The following is an 18,563-nucleotide window of genomic DNA, read 5'->3' as shown; positions in this document are numbered from 1 at the left end:
ATTCCATCCACTTTGAGCCCGGCCCCGAAGTATGACTCCGCCCACATTGAGCCCGGCCCAGAACCAAAAACGGTTGCTGCCATCTTGTTTGTTTTTAGTGGGAGGAGGAAGAGGAGGGGTGGAAAAAGTAAACTACAGTACAGCCGCCCCAAAAAAATTGGAGCGTAATTGGTGAGTTGATTTACATTTTAAATATACTTTCAACTACTGGAATAAAGCAAATCGTTTGCATGTTGGATTAAAAAAAATGGTATACACAAACCAAAATTCTTATCAGAATACGAGCTCTGTTTTGGAAATGACAGGGGTTGTTGATTACGTCGCACACACTGGTCGGTAACATTAGCTAGCCTATTATATTAGGTCTTTACCTGTTGTACTGTGGGTACTTAGCTAGCTTCACATTTGTTTATTAAACTGGAACGCAATATTGTACCAAAACGTACAAATATGTAACACTGTGGCGCTCACGTCTCCTACAAAACCCCCAAAGATAGTTATCGGGACTGTTGTTGGGCTCGCGTCGAGGCCCCGTTATTATTTAGTATTTTTTACAATCCAAACGATTGGCTTCCTAACTCAGTTGTATTCATACATTTTGACGACGGAGCTAGTTGTGCATATTAATAAATGTTCCGATGTGTTTAATAAGTATCACGTGTTGTTAAATTTACAAAAACGAACTCTGTGTCAGTATCATGACCAAAACAAAACCTCCGCCTCCCTCCTCATGGAGGATAACAAAAGTTTGACAGATGTAGCGGTAAATTATTCGGTCAGGGAAACAAATCACAAAATTGCGCAATTTTTAGTTAGTTATTTAATGGCTTAATTTAATTTCTGAGTATTCAATCATTGTTGTTCATTCATTTTATTAACATTCATCCACAACGCACTTTCATCATGCAATACAGTGTGACATGGAATAGTGTCGTTGGTCTGCCAGCAGCGAGGACTGATGACACAGTCAAATGTTACTTTGACAGATATTGAGTAATGCAGTGTAGTATAAAAATGACGGTTAATGCATGGCAATATAAAATGTATTTCTGAAAGTCTAATCTTTCCTTATTCAATATGACCATCAAGGTGTATTACCTCTTGTGACTGGAAGTTTTTTCTAACAGCAGTCTCTAACCTTTGTCCCTGCAGGTGCTGGGTCAATGTTTTACGCCCACTTTGTACTCAGCAAGCCCACTGGGATAAGAAGCTCACCAAGGCTCATGTGTTTGAATGCAACCTGGAGAGCAGTGTGGAGAGCATCATCTGCCCCAAGGTAAACAAGCTGTTATCCATACAGCGCTTCTATTATGTGTTTCTGTCATGTGCTGCACTCTCTAGTCTCCACTAGGTTAATACTGCTGTAAGGGTACTTTGACAGACTAGTGTTGCGTGAACCGGTAGAAGTGAGTACATTTTCAACTCACTTGCTGTGGGTCAGGACTTGGTAGATGAGCGTACTAGAGATTTGAAGTGAATTATCTTGCCATAGAGGGTAAGTGTATTTCGGAACAGTGTTAGATTAAATTGCATTCTTTCTTATTATTTATTTCTCCAGGTGAAAATGGCCCTGTGTACTTCAGGTCATCTGCTCCTGGGGGTGGTGAGGATCTACAACAGGAAAGCCAAGTACTTGTTGGCTGACTAACGAGGCTTTCATCAAGATCAAGATGGCCTTCAGACCAGGTAATATATTGGCTAGACGGCTGGACTGGTTCAACATCTTATTTGTTGATTTACATTCAAGAGTTACATTCAAGAGTTACAGTTTGGCTCAACAGCCATCTCCTTTAAATCTTAATTTTACTGTTAGTTGACATATATTGTTAAATGAACTGAAATTGGGGCTCCTGAAAAAGAGTCCCAATATGAAACTTGTGAGTGGCACACTGGGCTGCTAGACAGTACTAACATTGTTGGTAGATGTTATGGCTGTGTACTATGTGGGTTTGAGCTGGCCTGACCCCTGCCTCCATCCCTGTCCTCTCTCAGGTGTGGTGGATCTGCCAGAGGAGATCAGAGAAGCTGCCTACAACGCCATCACCATGCCAGAAGAGTTCCACGACTTCGACCAGCCACTACCAGACCTAGAGTGAGTCCTGCATGTCATCAGAGCCCAACAAGTTGAAATATGTTTTTTGAGATTTGTCATGAAGCTTTGATGAGTGCTGTGTCTCCATTGATGTATATGTTCGCATCAAATTTGATTTGTCACATGAGCCGACTACAAAAGGTGTAGTAAACCTTACCATGAAATGCGTACTTACAAGCCCTTAGCGAACAGCGCAGAGTGATAAAATATTTGTGAAATAAACTGAAGTTAAAAAAGTAACACAATAACAATAACGAGGCTATATACAGGGGGTACCGGTACTGAGTCAATGTGTGGGGGTACGAGTTAGTCAAGGTAATTGAGGTCATATGTACATGTAGGTAGGGGTAAAGTGACTATGCATAGATAATAAACAGAGTAGCAGCAGCGTAAAAAAGGGGGTCAATACAAATAGTCCGGGTAGCCATTTCATTAACTGTTCAGCAGTCTTATGACTTGGGGGTAAAAGCTGTTAAGGAGCCTTTTGGACCCAGACTTGGCGCTCTGATACCGCTTGCCGTGTGGTAGCAGAAAGAACAGTATGGCAATTTTTAGGGCCTTCCTCTGACACCGCCAGGTATAGAGGTCCCTGGATGGCAGGAAGCTTGGTCCCAGTGATGTACTGGTCTGTACGCGCTATCCTGTGTAGCACCTTGCGGTCGGATGCAGAGGACTTGCCATACCAGGTGGTGATGCAACCAGTCAGGATGCTTTCGATGGTGCAGCTGTAGAGGATCTGAGGACCCATGCCAAATCTTTTCAATCTCCTGCAGGAGTTCTGTATGCTCTTACTGGTATCGGTTTGCTTGTACCCAGCGTAATAGGTGTTTCTTTGCTCAGTGGTAGTGATTTATGTTGTATTTGCAGTGACATCGACGTAATCAAGCAGTTCACATTGAACCAGAGTCGAGTGGAAGCGATCACCATGAGGGAGGAGGTGGGTAACCTGAGCCTGCTGCAGGAGAATGACTTCGGTATGTAGCCAGGCCTCCCGGTCCAATCCTTTCACCATCTCACTCCCCGAACTAAACCATGGCTGCATCTCAATAGTCTGTAGTTGCTTCCCTTTTCATCTCCTCCACCTCATCTGCACTGATATGGATAGGTGATAGCAAATGCTTGGTAGTGGTCTACCATGTTTTTACCATAGTTTCATATCCAGGCAGATTATTGAAATGCACCCATACTCCAGCCTATTCCATCCTATTCCAAGCTTCTCCATTCCTAGTGTGACAAAACCCGCCACTCATTACTGCTGTACATGCACATTCCGAAAACTCATTCTAACATATTCAGTGTTTTGTCCCCCCAGCTGACTTTGGGATGGATGACCGGGAGATGATGCGGGAAGAGAGTGCCTTTGAGGTGGACATCATCCACGGTGCATCAGCCTCCAACCTGCTCCTAGACCCAGAGACCTAAGAGGCCCAGATCACAGACAAGTCCAACCACCTGGAGTACGACGACCAGTACAAAGATGACTTTGGAGAGGACCCCATGGCTGACAGCGAAGGATGCATGCTGGGTAAGAAGGAAGGAAGGATAACCTGGGTTGGGTCTATGACCAAATTCTTTCTTTCCTTGGGTGCGATTCAATAATATCTCCTTCCTCCTGAAGTGTGCACAGGTGTGGGAGGAAGGAGATGTAAATGGGACATAGCCCTTGCCTTCTCCATGACTAATGTGGCCAATTGATTGTATCTGGTGTAAAACCCCTGTGGCTTGATTCAATCTGTAGTGCTGAAGAGCTGCGCTACATACAGCGCCATAGAAATTTAAAGACAATGTTCCTGTGTCGTCGGAGACTGCATTCATGGTAAAGCCTTCTGTATGATTCAGTTCGGCTGGCGCCTAGCTGAACTCAGCTAGACGGGCCGAACGAGTGTGCTTGCACACTCCCTTAATAGACCTTAGTGCCAATAGTACTGTTCGTTCATCTTGAGATGCCGTAGCCAATCTAAGATTACTCGAGAAATCTGTCATTAATTTAGACGTTTTTACAGAGGATCTTAGTCGCATAATTTCACATCTAACTAAGATGCAGTATTTCTCAAGTGAAAAACTGTGCATGAAAATGATTAGTCTCTCGTTGAATTACAACAAACACTTTATTGAAGAGTCCCTTCTGTTCAAATCAAATTTTACTGGTCACATACACATGGTTAGCAGATGTTAATGCGAGTGTTGCGAAATGCTTGTGCTTCTAGTTCCGACAATGCCGCAATATCTAACAAGTAATCTAACAATCCCACAACAACTACCTAATACACAAATCTAAGTAAAGGGATGGAATAACATCCGAGCGGCATAGGCAAGATGCAATAGATGGTATAAAATACAGTATATACATAAGGGATGAGTAATGCAAGACAAAACATCATTAATAAAATGACTACTGATCCATTTGTTAGTGGCCAATGTTTTCAAGTCTGAATGTAGGCAGCAGCCTCTCTGTGCTGGTGATGGCTGTTTAACAGTCTGATGGCCTTGAGATAGAAGCTGTCTCTCAGGCCCAGCTTTGATGCACCTGTATTGACCTCGCCTTCTGGATGGTAGCGGGGGAAGTAGGCAGTGGCTCGGGTGGTTGTTGTCCATGATGATCTTTTTAGCCTTCCTGTGACATCGGGTGCTGTAGGTGTCCTGGAAAGCAGGTAGTTTGCCTCCGGTGATGCGTTGTGCAGACCGCACCACCCTCTGGAGAGCCCTGCGGTTGTGGGTGGTGCAGTTGCCATACCAGGCGGTGATACAGCCCGACAGGATGCTCTCAATTGTGCATCTGTAAAAGTTTGTAAGGGTTTTAGGTGACAAGCCAAATTTCTTCGGCCTCCTGAGCTTGAGGAGGTTCTGTTGCGCCTTCTTCACCACACTGTCTGTGTGGGTGGACCATTTCAGTTTGTCCGTGATGTGTACACCGACGAACTTAAAACTTTCCACCTTCTCCACTGCTGTCCCTTTGATGTGGATAGGGGAGTGCTCCCTTTGCTTTTTCCTGAAGTCCACGATCATCTCCTTTGTTTTGTTGATGTTGAGTGAGAGGTTGTTATCCTGACACCACACTCCCAGGGCCCTCACCTCCTTCCTGTAGGCTGTCTCGTCGTTGTTGGTGATCAAGCCTACTACTGTTATGTCGTCTGCAAACTTGATCGAGTTGGAGGCGTGCATGGCCACGCAGTCATGGGTGAACAGGGAGTACAGGAGGGGGCTGAGCCCGCACCCTTGTGGGGCCCCAGTGTTGAGGATCAGCGAAGTGGAGATGTTGTTTCCTACCTTCACCACCTAGGGGCGGCCCATCAGGATGTCCAGGACCCAATCGCACAGGGCGGGGTTGAGACCCAGGGCCTCAAAGTTAATGATGAGCTTGGAGGGTACTATGGTGTTGAATGCTGAGCTGTAGTCAATGAACAGCATTCTTACATAGCTGTTCCCCTTGTCCAGATGGGATAGGGCAGTGTGATGGCGATTGCATCGCCTGTGGACCTATTGGGGCGGTATGCAAATTGAAGTGGGTCTAGGGTGGAGGTGATATGATCCTTGACTAGTGTGATGTAGAAGTCCGTCCGAAGTCCGGTCCCACTGCTGCCACCATGTGTCACGTAGAGTATACACACGTTTGATGGCCGTACTGTTGTTTTTGTTCCGGAATCACTATGTAAATAAACACCCTTGCATAAAATAACTTTTGCGGCTCCGCCATCTTTTTATTTTGATAGAGGTTAGGTTTTCCAGTTTAGCCTTCTGGCCTACTCTACTAGTCTCTCAAAGCACTTCATGATGACAGAAGTGAGTGCTATGGGGTGATAGTAATTTACTACCGTTACCTTTGCCTTCTTGGGTACAGGAACAATGGTGGCCATCTTGAAGCATGGTGGAACAATAGGGATAGATTGAATATGTCCTTAAACACACCAGCCAGCTGGTCTGTGCATGCTCTGAGGACGTGGCTAGGGATGCCGTCTGGGCCGGCAGCCTTGCGAGGGTTAACACGTTTAAATGTCTTACTCACGTCAGCCAAGGAGAAGGAGAGCCCACAGTCCTTGGTGGCACTGTGTGGTCCTCAAAGCGGGCAAAGGTGTTTAGTTTGTCTGGAAGCAAGACGTCAGTGTCCGTGACGTGGCTGATTTTATTTTTGTAGTCCGTGATTGTCTGTAGAACCTGCCACTTATGTCTCGTGTCTGAGCCGTTGAAAATGCTGTTGACCAGTGACCGACGAAGAGTTGTAGACTTCGGCTACCGACTTGCCTCAAGACATTTTTGTGTGTGCACGAACAGCCCAAAAAAAAACTTGCCGAAGACCAGAACGAACAAAAACGTCACAAAATGTAGTCAGAATATATGCACCAACTGTGGAGGTCATGCAGAGGGACATCATCGGTAAGATATTCCACTCAGTTAACTCACTACCGAATGTCAACAGTGCATTCCTCTACAGTAGATGCCATTATAGGCTAGAGGGCCAACTCTCAGCATGGTTATTATATTAAGACATAGGCTGGTATTCAAAGTAGAGACATTTAAAGTAGTAGACACTCAAAGTAGTACTATTGGATTTTCTTCAACACCAGTGGAGCAGACAGACTCCCAGTCTGACATAAGCACTTCATCCGATCCTCATCCATAACACTCATGTACTTGTACTCAATACCTTTCTTTGATTACTGCAGTTTAATGTTCTGTCTGTGTGTAATTGTATGTGCTCCAGACCTGACCATCCTGGAAGAGCCCAGTGTACTGCAGGCATCGGCCATGGAGGGCAGCAGGACCACCCTGGACGAGTCAGTCATGCCCCCACCCTCCTCCATGCACGGCCAGAAATGCAAGGCCCAGGACACAGAGCCAGCCTTGCCCGTGAGTGCCTCTTTCCTCCTCTCTTCGCTCAAGCCCTGTTTAACTATGGCTAGGGAAACATTCAAAGGCAGTTTGTCAAGCATATAAGGCTTGTTGGGGTTTGATATTGTATCCACTGGGAGATCTCATTAGTGTTTTTGATAGAAGCAGGTCAAACTTCTATCTTTTGCCCATACTCAACCCCCTACTCAATCACTCAAACATTCTTATTCTCTCTCCATCCAGATGGGTACTCTGGAACAGGCTGCCAACCATTCAGGTGTGTCCCAGCAATTGGACATGACGGTGGAGCTGCCCCCTGAGGACAGCACCAACCTCAACCTGTACCCCGAGCTGGACCTGGTAGGGGAGAAAAAGGACAAGGAAGGAAGGAGAGGACGAGGTGAGATAGAGACAAAGATGTGCCAGTGGTCACCGCCAACCCTGGTTCTGAAGAGCTACAGGGTGTGCAGACTTGTGTTCCAAGTAAGAACTAAACAGCTGATGGAATTGCGTGTGTTAGTGCAGGACTGGAAGAAAATCCTACAGACAATGTGGCTCTCTTGGACCATGGCTGGTGACCACTGATCTATTCTGTCTTAGCTTCCAAAGGAAGCTAAATGTGTACAGGGACTTCAGAAAGTATTCACACCCCTTGACGTTTTCCACATTTTGTTGTGTTACAACCTGAATTTAAAATAGATATTATAATTGTTTTGTATTTTACCCCCCTTTTCTCCCCAATTATGATCTTGTCTTATCGCTGCAACTCCCCAATGGGCTTGGGAGAGGTGACGATTGAGTCATGCGTCCTCTGAAACATGACCCGCCAAATCGCGCTTCTTAACACCCACCCACTCAACCCCGAAGCCAGCTGCACCAATGTGTTGAAGGAAACATCGCTCAACTGACGACTGAAGTCAGAATGCAGGTGCCCGGCTTGCCACAAGGAGTCACTAGAGCGCGATGAGCCAAGTAAAGCCAACAATTCAGGGCCTTAGACCGCTGCGCCACCCGGGAAGCCAGTAGATAAACATTTTTTACAAATATTATCACAGGCCTACACACAATACCCCACAATGTCAAAGTGAAATTATGTTTTTCTATTTATTTTACAAATTACTTAAAGTAAAAGCTGTAATGTCTTGATTCAATTAGTATTTAATCCCTTTGTTATAGCAAGCCTAAATAAGTTCAGGAGTAAAAATTCACTTAACAAGTCACATAAGTTGCATGGACTCACTCTGTGCAATAATAGTGTTTATCATGATTTTTAAACGACTGCCTTATCTCTGTACCCCACACATAAAATGATCTGTAAGATCCCTCAGTCGAGCAGTACATTTCAAACACAGATTCAACCACAAAGACTCAGGGAGGTTTTCCATGGCTCGCAAAGAAGGGCACCTATTCAAATTAAATCACATTTGATTTGTCACATACACATGTTTAGCAGATGTTATTGCGGGTGTAGCAAAATGCTTGTGTTTCTAGCTCCAACAGAGCAGTAATATCTATCAAGTAATATCTAACAATTTCACAACAATAAATACAATACACACTAATCTAAAGGAATGGAATTAAGAATATATATATATCTGGGCGAGCAATGTCAGAGCGGCATAGACCGTAGAATAGTATAGAATACAGTATATACATATGAGATGAGTAATGCAAAATATGTAAACATTATTAAAGTGGCCAGTGATTTCAAGTCTATGTATATAAGGCAGCAGGTAGTGATGGCAGATGAGTGAATGTAAAATAAACCAGACATTGAATAGCCCTTTGAGCAAGTTACTAATTACACTTTGGATGGTGTATCAATACACCCAGCTCCACAAAGCTACAGGCGTCTTTCCTAACTCAGTTGCCGGAGAGGAAGGAAACCGCTCAGGGATTTCAACATGTGGCCAATGGTGACTTTAAAACAGTGTTTAATGGCTTTGATAGGAGAAAATGAAGATGGATCAACAGCATTGTAGTTACTCCACAATACTAACCTAATTGACAGTCAAAAGAAGGAAGCCTGTATAGACTAAAAAAGATTCCAAAACTTGCATCCTGTTTGCAACAAGGAACTAAAGTAATACTGCAAAAAATGTGGCAAAGCAATTCACTTTTTGTGCTGAATACAAAGTGCTTGCGGCAAATCCAATGCAACACATTACTGAGTACCACACTCCATATTTTCAAGCATAGTGGTGGCTGCATCATGTTATGAGTATTCTTGTAATTGTTAAGGACTGGGGAGTTTTTCAGGATAAAAAATAAACGTAATGGAGCTAAGCACAGGCAAAATCCAAGAGGAAAACCTGGTTGTCTGCTTTCCACCAGACACTGGGAGATTAATTCACCTTTCAGCAGAACAATAACCCAAAACACAAAGCTAAATCTACACTGGAGTTGCTTACCAAGAAGACAGTGGCCGAGTTACAGTTTTGACTTAAATCTGCTTGAAAATCTATGGCAAGACCTGAAAATGGTTGTCTAGCAATGATCAACTACCAATTTGACAGAGCTTGAAGAATTTTGAAAATATTTATGGGCAAATGTTGCAAAATCCAGGTGTGGAATGCTCTTCGAGACTTACACTATACACTACCGTTCAAAAGTTTGGGGTCACTTAGAAATGTCCTTATTTTCCATGAAAACATACATGAAATGAGTTGCAAAATGAACAGGAAAGATAGTCAAGAAGTTGACAAGGTTATAAATAATGATTTTTAATTGAAATAATAATTGTGAATCCTCTATTTGTAGCAATTACAGCCTTGCAGACCTTTGGCATTCTAGTTGTCAATTTGTTGAGGTAATCTGAAGAGATTTCACCCCATGCTTCCTGAAGCACCTCCCACAAGTTAGATTGGCTTGATGGGCACTTCGTACGTACCGTACAGTCAAGCTGCTCCCACAACAGCTCAATAGGGCTGAGATCCGGTGACTGTGCTGGCCACTCCATTAGACAGAATACCAGCTGACTGATTTTCCCCTAAATAGTTATTGCATAGTTTGGAGCTGTGCTTTGGGTCATTGTCCTGTTGTAGGAGGAAATTGGCTCCAATTTAAGTGCCGCCCACAGGGTATGGCATGGCATTGCAAAATGGAGTGATAGCCTTCCTCCTTCAAGATCCCTTTTACCCTGTACAAATCTCCCACTTTACTACCACCAAAGCACCCCAGACCATCACATTGTCGCCATCATGCTTGACAGATGGCGTTAAGCACTCCTCCAGCATCTTTTCATTTTTTCAGTGTCTCAAGAATGTTCTTCTTTGTGATCTGAACACCTCATACTTAGATTTGTCATCCATAATACTTTTTCCCAATCTTCCTCTGTTCAGTGTCTGTGTTCTTTTGCCCATCTTAATCTTTTTCTTTTTATTGGCCAGTCTGAGATATGTCTTTTTCGTTGCAACTCTGCCTAGAAGGCCAGCATCCCGGAGTCGCCTCTTCACTGTTGACGTTGAGACTGGTGTTTTGCGGGTACTATTTAATGAAGCTGCCAGTTGAGGACTTGTGAGGAAATGTTTCTCAAACTAGACACCACTCCTCTTTATATTCTGGTTAGGGCCAGTTTGTGCTGTTCTGTGAAGGGAGTAGTCAGTGTTGTATGAGATCTTCAGTTTCTTGGCAATTTCTCACATGGAATAGCCTTCATTTCTCAGAACAAGAATGGACTGACGAGGTTCAGAAGAAAGTTCTTTGTTTCTGGCCATTTTGAGCCTGTAATCGAACCCACAAATGCTGATGCTCCAGATACTCAACTAGTCTAAAGAAGACCAGTTTTATTGCTTCTTTAATCAGAACAACAGTTTTCAGCTGCGCTAACATAATTGCAAAAGGGTTTTCTAATGATCAATTAGCCTTTTAAAATGATAAACTTGGGCCTCCTGAGTGGCACAGTTGTGTAAGGCACTGCATCGCTGTGCCACTAGAGATTCTGGGTTTGAGTCCAGGCTCTAAGTGACCCCAAACTTTTGAACAGTAGTGTATATGCAAAAGTATGTGGACACCCCTTCAAATTAGTGGATTTGGCAATTTCAGCCACAGCCATTGCTGACAGGTGTATAAAATCGAGCACACAGCCATGCAATCTCCATAGGAAAACATTGGCAGTAGAATGGCCCGTATTGAAGAGCTGAGTGACTTTCAATGTGGCACTGTCATAGGATGCCACCTTTCCAACAAGCCAATTTGTTACATTTCTACCCTGTTAGAGCTGCCCCATTCAACTGTAAGCGCTGTTATTGTGAAGTGGAAACGTCTATGAGCAACAACAACTCAGCCGCCAAGTGGTAGGCCACACAAGCTCACAGAACGGGACCGCCAAGTGCTGAAGTGCATAGCGTGTAAAAAATTGTCCTCGGTTGCAACACTCACTACCAACTTCCAAACTGTCTTGGGAAGCAACATCAGCACAAGAACTGTTCATCGGGAGCATCGTTGGCTGGAGTGGTGTAAAACTTGCCGCCATTGGACTCTGGAGCAGTGGAAACGCATTTGCTGGAGTGATGAATCACGCTTCACCATCTGGCAGTCCGATGACGAATCTGCGTTTGGCGAATGCCAAGGGAACGCTACCTGCCCGAAATGCATAGTGCCAACTGTAAAATTTGGTGGAGGAGGAATAATGGTCTGAAGCTGTTTTTCATGGTTCAGGCACCTTAGTTCCAGAAAAAGCCCTTTCCTGTTTCAGCGTGACAGTTCCAGCAAAAGCCCTTACCTGTTTCAGCGTGACAATGCCCTTGTGCACAAAGCGAGGTCCATACAGAAATGGTTTGTCGATTGGTGTGGAAGAACTTGACTGGCCTGCACAGAGCCCTGACCTCAACCCCATCGAACACCTTTGGGATGAATTGGAACTCCGACTGTGAGCCAGGCCTAATCGCCCAACATTGACGATGTAGTGTATTTCATTTTCAATAAAATTGTGTGTAGATGGGTGAGATCTATTTTAATACATTTGGAATTCGGGCTGTAACAAAAAATGTGGAATAAGTAATGGTGTATTAATACTTTCTGAAGGCACTGTAGGCCTAGGAGTACGCAGAAGCATGTCTCTTACTGTCTTGCATTGCTTGTACATTGGCTAAAGTGTATTATTTATGTAGAGTTAATGTTATGTGTGTTCCATGAAAGGATGAGGAAGGTCAGGCCGGAGAACAGGACTGAGAGGAGAGGAGGTGGATCAAGAGAACCTAGCAGATGCTCCACGGCCTGCAGGTATGTCATAGGAGAGCTTCAACGAGAGCACTGAGCTCTACTAATTGTTGTGACTCACCAAGTGAACCCCAACATTTCTAACCAGAACCAGGTCTTACCCGTGACGTACCTGTTCTCTCCCTCCCTTCAACAGAGGGTGATGACCAAGACTGGGGCCAAGCAAATTAGCCTGCTGGATCTGTGCAGGAACAACAACAAGAAGCAGGCTGCCGCCAAGTTCTACAGCTTCCTGGTTCTGAAGAAGCAGCCGGCGGTGAAGCTCAACCAGACAGAGCACTACAGCGACATCATCGCCACCCCTGGAGCCCACTTCCACCTAATCTAGACTCGACACTGGCTGCTTTTACTCTAAAACCGTTTTTGTTTGTATAGGATGTTATTTAGTTCTCTGACACTGTGCATATATATATATATATATATATATATATATATATATATATATATATTAAAAAAATTAACTACACTGAACAAAAATATAAACACAACCGGCAACATTTTCAAATCTATGGATTTCACACGACTGGCAGGGGCGCAGCCATGGGTGGGCCTAGGCCTACCCACGTCCAGCCAATTAGTTTTTCCCCACAAAAGGGATTTATTATAGACAGAAATAATTCTAAGCACACCCCCCACCCGCAGGTGAAGAAGCCTGGGCTGGTGTGGCTACACCTAGTATTTAATTCTGTGTTTACAAGTGCTTGTGTGTCTGACTGTACTTTATATTTTCAAATATCTTCATTTGTTGTGATTTGAGGATCATGTAGATTTAAAGAATAACTACGCTTATTGCATGCTCCATTTTGAAATATACTTTATTCCAATGAATTGCTCCTGAAATCTTATTTTTATGGTATTTCTTGAATAATTACCTTTGTTTTAAGTCACATACTGTGACAATGAAAATACTCATATCAACTATCTAATGCAGATGTTAATGGTTTGGTCAGAATTAGACTTAGTTAAGGCTGCATCTTTCGAAGCTGCACAATCTCTAAATTTCAAGACAACTCAGCCCAGTAGGTGTCAGGAAACTACATTTCATTATACTTTGATGCAGCTGAATGTCTAGAAAACTTTAATTTGGTATTCATTAATAATCTAAAAGTTTTGATGGAAACTTGCATAGGTGTTTAGACTCGTTGCGACAGTCATTCTTCGATAGCTTGAATACGCTATTGCTCGTCTTATCATGGTTCATAGCTGCAGAGGACAAGTAGATTTATAGTTTTCTGACCATCCTTTACAATGAATGTATTGTTTTGATATCCACGGACTCCCTCTGAAATTGTATATGATGTTTCAGTGCATCCCTTTTAAACTATGTAAACTTGCATTTTTCTTTAAAACCCAAAACGACATCTTATAGATACTGTTGTTAAAATGTGTTCTTACTCAGATTTTTGATGCCATGCCTGTAGTCCTGAGCCCCAGCAACTGATGTAAGTTTTCTAATAAAATGAATACTGTTAACAGTTCATGTCAATGACGATCCTTTTCATAGCTGGTTCATTGAGCCAGCGAACTGGGTATAATGGCTACTATAACAATGACTTAGAATATCAATACCTTCTGATGGTCAAAAACTAGATTGTGAACTGTTTGAGGATACATTTTTAGAACCGTGGCGCAATACAAAGACAATTCATTGTGTGCTTCTTCAAAAGATGTTCTCCAGACATTTGAAGTTGGATCTCTTGAATTCCAATGAGATGTCTTTGATCTGGCAAATGTGTTTAGTAAAGAGGTATACATTTATTATATTCAGCTGTTCAAATTTCAACCTTTGGGAACAGTGGGGGGGGAAAAAGCAGCTATTTTTACTGCCCTGGCAAAACAAGTCTCTTCCCACCACACTAAGTGTTTGGGAGCGGTTTGAGGGATGGACCCTTGCCTCCCTCTGGTTTGCTACGTTTCCTTTGACGGTTCCGTTTCTTCTTCTCACCCTCAGTCTTAAGAGGCTGCGTCGGTGGCTGTTTTTTCTTCTTCTTTAGGCAGCTGAGCGGGTTGGGATTGGAGATTTTCCTCTTACGCTTCTTGCCCCGGCGCTCTCCATCCTGCCCGATCCCCTGCACCTCCTTCAGGCTGTTGATGCTCTGCTGCTGGGCTGGGGTGACCATCTCTCCCAGAGCCACAGCCTCCACATGGTTAACCGAGCATTGGCTGGGCTTGTCCAACACTATGGTGTTGGAGATGATATACATAAGAGGCACGCCTGGGATCTTCTTCAGGCCTGCTGTCAGCTCTTGGTCCTAGAAATTAAACATCCGACAGGAAGAGGTGAATCAATGCATTTGGTCTAGACTGGATGCATGCAGTTAGGTGGGCGGCACTATTGGTCGTTGATCCTGAGGTGACAAGCGTTGCTAACGCATGCCAAAACTTACAACACCTAGATACGTAAAATACACATCAGCTAACCACATGGTCGTGCTCCCCTGGTCAGACATTGCATGCATCAATCAATGGTTGCGTACCACGTCATCAAGGGCACCATATTTCTATAATATATGATCTGGTTATTTTATGTACCTTTATTTAACTTGGCAAGTCAGTTAAGAACAAATTTCTTATTTACAATGATGGTCTACCCTGGCCAAACCCGGACGAAGCTGGGCCAATTGTGCGCCGCCCTATGGGACTCCCAATCACGGCTGGATGTGATAAAGTCTGGAATCGAACCAGGGACTGTAGTGACGCCTCTTGCACTGAGATGCAGTGCCTTAGACCGCCGCGCCACTCGGGAGCTGATATGTGTTAGCTGATACCTATCCTGGTGTTGTAAGATCTGGCATGCATCAGCAATGTCTAAGCAGAAGAACATGTCCCCATGTTACAGCAATTTGGCAGTCAATGTGGCATGCATGCCAGGCCTGAGCAGGGAAACAGGACCATTGTTTGACCCAGGTAAGTAAAGGTATGACATAACACTTACCTGTGTGGCAACAAAGTAGTGGTGTGAATTGGTCCCTTCCAGCATGGAGTGCAGACACTCAGACGCAGAGACAGGGTTCTTGAAATGCTTGCAGTTCCTAACCTGATACCGCTGCAGGATGAGTTTGGCACCATAGAGGTCTTTCAGTGATTCAAGTTCCTTCAGCGCACAACTGTAGGACATAAGGTTAAGAAAAAACGGTCATTGGTTAAAATTCATGACAGTGTGACATTTACTAGGACACTAAACCCAACTCACTTTGTAGTACAAAGTTGCACCTCCCCCATGAGGTATTTCGGCATCTGCTCTTTGATTTGAATCTTATTCTTCAGAGCCGCCTGGCAAAACGTCCCGTCGATGAGAATTTGAAAGGGCTCTCTAAAACTGAAGTTGTGTTTGTAGAAATTGATGTTTTTCTTGGCTTTCTTTTGTCGCTTGATCGTCATTGTGACTAGCTTGCTAGCCCAAGAATGTACTAAAAAGAGCTAACGAGCTTGTCCGACAGGATTACTTACTGAAAAATATCACTCAAATGGACGCAATTGCATTACGTATATTCTGTAAATTTTCGTCAGTATCGGTTTACTACTACACACAGATTAATAACAAATCACATAACCAATAAAATCTAGTTGCATGGAAAATATAAACACACGTTTCCTTGGTTGAGTAACAGCTGAATATGTTCGTCTGGAAACAAAACGTCAGAATCAAGGCATTTGTTTCTTCTTCTTCTGTGGGTTTTATGGCGGACTACAACCCCAAACGTTGCATTGTCGCCTCCAACTGGACGGGTTGAAAACCAAAACAAGGTAAAAAGAAAATCCATACGATATAGGGACACTAACTTAATCCACCCAAATAAAAATAGTATATTAACAAAAACAAAACTCCCACTTCTTCCTTCTTTCAAATCTCCCTTCTCAGGCTCTAGGGCCTGAGAGGGTGGTATGGCTTGTGCCAATATTCCATGTAACTCCTCTGCCGAGAAATCTTTCAGTCCCAGGAACCGCTCTGCTGCATCCACAATGATATCTATCTTCCTGGACCTTCTCCCCACCTTGGCAGTGCCATTAATCACCATAGCTATAAATGCCACAAAGTCCACCTTCTTAACCTTTAAAATGTCAGGTTCTTGTTGGTGAAAGGCAACCCCTGCAGCCTGCAGTGAGGGCCTATGCAGCACCATGGACTCTTCAGGAGCACCATTCAAACCCTCAACTCTTTTAACAGCTGTTGCATATGACATGCTCTGGACAGCCCTGACTTTTGCCACCTCATTCTCTTTCGCCCTTGTCGGGCAATCAAAAGATGTAGCTTCATGGTTCCCACCACAATTGCAACATGTCACATTTTCCTCATTTTTAAAACACATGATATGATCTTTTCCACAACTTGGATATCTCGGCTTCTCTCTTCTGCAAACACTTGAAACATGACCAAAAGCTTTACAATGATCCCACTGCATTGGTCTTGGGATAAATGCTCTGACTCTGTAGTTTATATACCCCAACTGCACTTGAGTAGGGAGAGACACCATATCAAAAAACAAAGAACAGATAGACTTCACTTTTTCACCATTCACCACACGAATCATCAGACATGCATCAATCACTCCAGGAATATTTTTTATCTCTTCAAAATCAACTTCCCACGAGTCTCCAGATTTAACCTCCTTAAGGGGTTTAAGGGGTGCCCTGTCCGAAGAGACACACAACACTTCAAACTTATCAAATCGGGTGAGAAGCAATGCACATTCCTTCTGATCCGCAGAAGCACAAAAATCTAAACAAGCCCGCCTCTCGTGATCCTCACAGCCTTCACTTTACCCAGCACTCTCTCCACCAGTTTGGATATCTCAAATGGTTTCTTCAATATTGGAAATCTGCTCAATTACTCCTCATTAACATACTGTACTCCTAATAGATACAAGGGACATTCTCATCACTGTACATTACTTTGCTCTTGTTTTTCCATTCTTTTGGACAATACTCCAATTCTCCTTGATTCTAGTGCCACTGGATTCAGAATCCACTTCATCGTCCACTTCCGCCATCTTTTTCCAGCCTGCCCATTTTACCAACTTTTGTTCCTGTCTCAAGTCAGTTCCATTATGTGCTGTGAAGTACTGCTGATATATTAAGGAAAATGAGCTGGGCTGTTCCCCTTTTTGAAAAGTGGGGGAGGTGCAACTTTGTACTACAAAGTGAGTGGGGTTTGGTGTTCTAGTAAATGTCACACTTTTTGAAAAGTGGAACAGGCTCCTAACCAACTGTGCTATTTTGTGCTTTTTTTCTTGCATTGTTTGTAAATTATACATAATGTACATAATGTTGCTGCTACCATCTCTTATGACCAAAAAGAGCTTCTGGATATCAGAACAGCAATTACTCACCTCAAACTGGACAAAGATTTTTTCTTTAATGAGTTTGACGTGAAGGATATACTGCTTCTCCGAGACCAGGCCCAAATCCCTGTCATTTGTGTGAAAAAAATACAGAAATACAGGGGTGCCTTGTGAGAATTCGTTGGCGAGTGGGTAACCCGCCTCTACCATCCGTTCTTTTGGCCAATGTGCAATCACTGGAAAATAAACGGGATGAACTCCGCTCAAGACTATCCTACCAACGGGACATTCAAAACTGTAATATCTTATGTTTCACCGAGTCGTGGCTGAACGACGACACGGATAATATACAGTTGGCTGGGTTTTCCGTGCGTCGGCAGGACAGAACAGCTACGTCTGGTAGGACGAGGGGTGGTGGTGTGTCTATTTGTCAATAACAGCTGGTGAGCAATGTGTAATATTAAAGAGGTTTCGAGGTATTGCTCATCTGAGGTAGAGTACCTCATGATAAACTGTAGACCACACTATCTACCAAGAGAGTTTTCATCTATACTTTTTGTAGCCGTCTATTTACCACTACAAACCGATGCTGGCACTAAGACTGCACTCAACGAGCTATATAAGGCCATCAAATCAAATTTGATTGGTCACAAACATATTAAGCAGATTATATTGTGGGTGTAGCGAAATGCTTGTGTTCCTAGCTCCAACAGTGCAGTAGTACCAAACAATTCACAAAAATACACACAAATCTAAAAGTAAAAGAATGAAATTAAGAAATATATAAATATTAGATCGAGCAATATCGTAGAGGCATTGACTAAAATACAGTAGAATAAAACACAGTATATACATATGAGATGAGTAAAGCAGTATGTAAACATTATTAAAGTGACTTGTGTTCCATTATTAAAGTGGCCAGTGATTCCCAGTCTATTTGTATATAGGGCAGCAGCCCTAAGGTGCAGGATTGTGTAACCGGGTGGAAGCCGGCTAGTGATTACTATTTAACAGTCTAATGGCCTTGAGATAGAAGCTGTTTTTCAGTCTCTCGGTCCCAGTTTTGATGCACCTGTACTGACCTAGCCTTCTGGATGATAGTGGGGTGAACGGGCTGTGGCTCGGGTGGTTGATGTCCTTGA

At 43.5% G+C, this 18,563-nt stretch overlaps 1 protein-coding gene and 1 pseudogene across 2 annotated transcripts; one reads left to right on the top strand and one right to left on the bottom strand.

Annotated features, from left to right (window-relative positions):
- Positions 1 to 13,614, top strand: LOC106570146 (double-strand-break repair protein rad21 homolog; annotated as a pseudogene). Its single transcript, XR_006758870.2, has 10 exons — positions 1 to 171; positions 1,153 to 1,276; positions 1,559 to 1,686; positions 1,993 to 2,092; positions 2,960 to 3,066; positions 3,405 to 3,617; positions 6,792 to 6,937; positions 7,163 to 7,319; positions 12,059 to 12,142; positions 12,276 to 13,614. The product of XR_006758870.2 is annotated as a double-strand-break repair protein rad21 homolog (transcript).
- A 264-nt stretch (positions 13,615 to 13,878) lies between these two features.
- utp23 (UTP23 small subunit processome component) lies at positions 13,879 to 15,791 on the bottom strand. The gene is made up of 3 exons (NM_001140725.2): positions 15,333 to 15,791; positions 15,075 to 15,246; positions 13,879 to 14,391 (listed from the first exon to the last, which is right to left on the bottom strand). The coding sequence occupies exons 1-3, from the start codon at positions 15,518 to 15,520 to the stop codon at positions 13,996 to 13,998; spliced, it is 756 nt and encodes a 251-aa protein (NP_001134197.1). The 5' UTR covers positions 15,521 to 15,791; the 3' UTR covers positions 13,879 to 13,995.
- Between the last annotated feature and the right edge of the window lie 2,772 nt (positions 15,792 to 18,563).

This window comes from Salmo salar, chromosome 14 (assembly GCF_965601325.2).
Source record: "Salmo salar chromosome 14, fSalSal1, whole genome shotgun sequence".
NCBI classification, from domain to species: Eukaryota; Metazoa; Chordata; class Actinopteri; order Salmoniformes; family Salmonidae; genus Salmo; species Salmo salar.
The sequence above is the reverse complement of the archived record's forward strand: the minus strand, read 5'-3'. Positions and strand labels throughout refer to the sequence as shown.

Bases quoted from the DNA above. Each gene is read 5' to 3' on its own strand.
- utp23 (NM_001140725.2), bottom strand. From the start codon at position 15,520: ATGACGATCAAGCGACAAAAGAAAGCCAAGAAAAACATCAATTTCTAC. The intron at 15,247-15,332 runs GTGAGTTGGGTT...TATGTCCTACAG, and splicing joins GTGCAACTTTGTACTACAAA to TTGTGCGCTGAAGGAACTTG. The intron at 14,392-15,074 runs GTAAGTGTTATG...TTTAATTTCTAG, and splicing joins ACTACTTTGTTGCCACACAG to GACCAAGAGCTGACAGCAGG.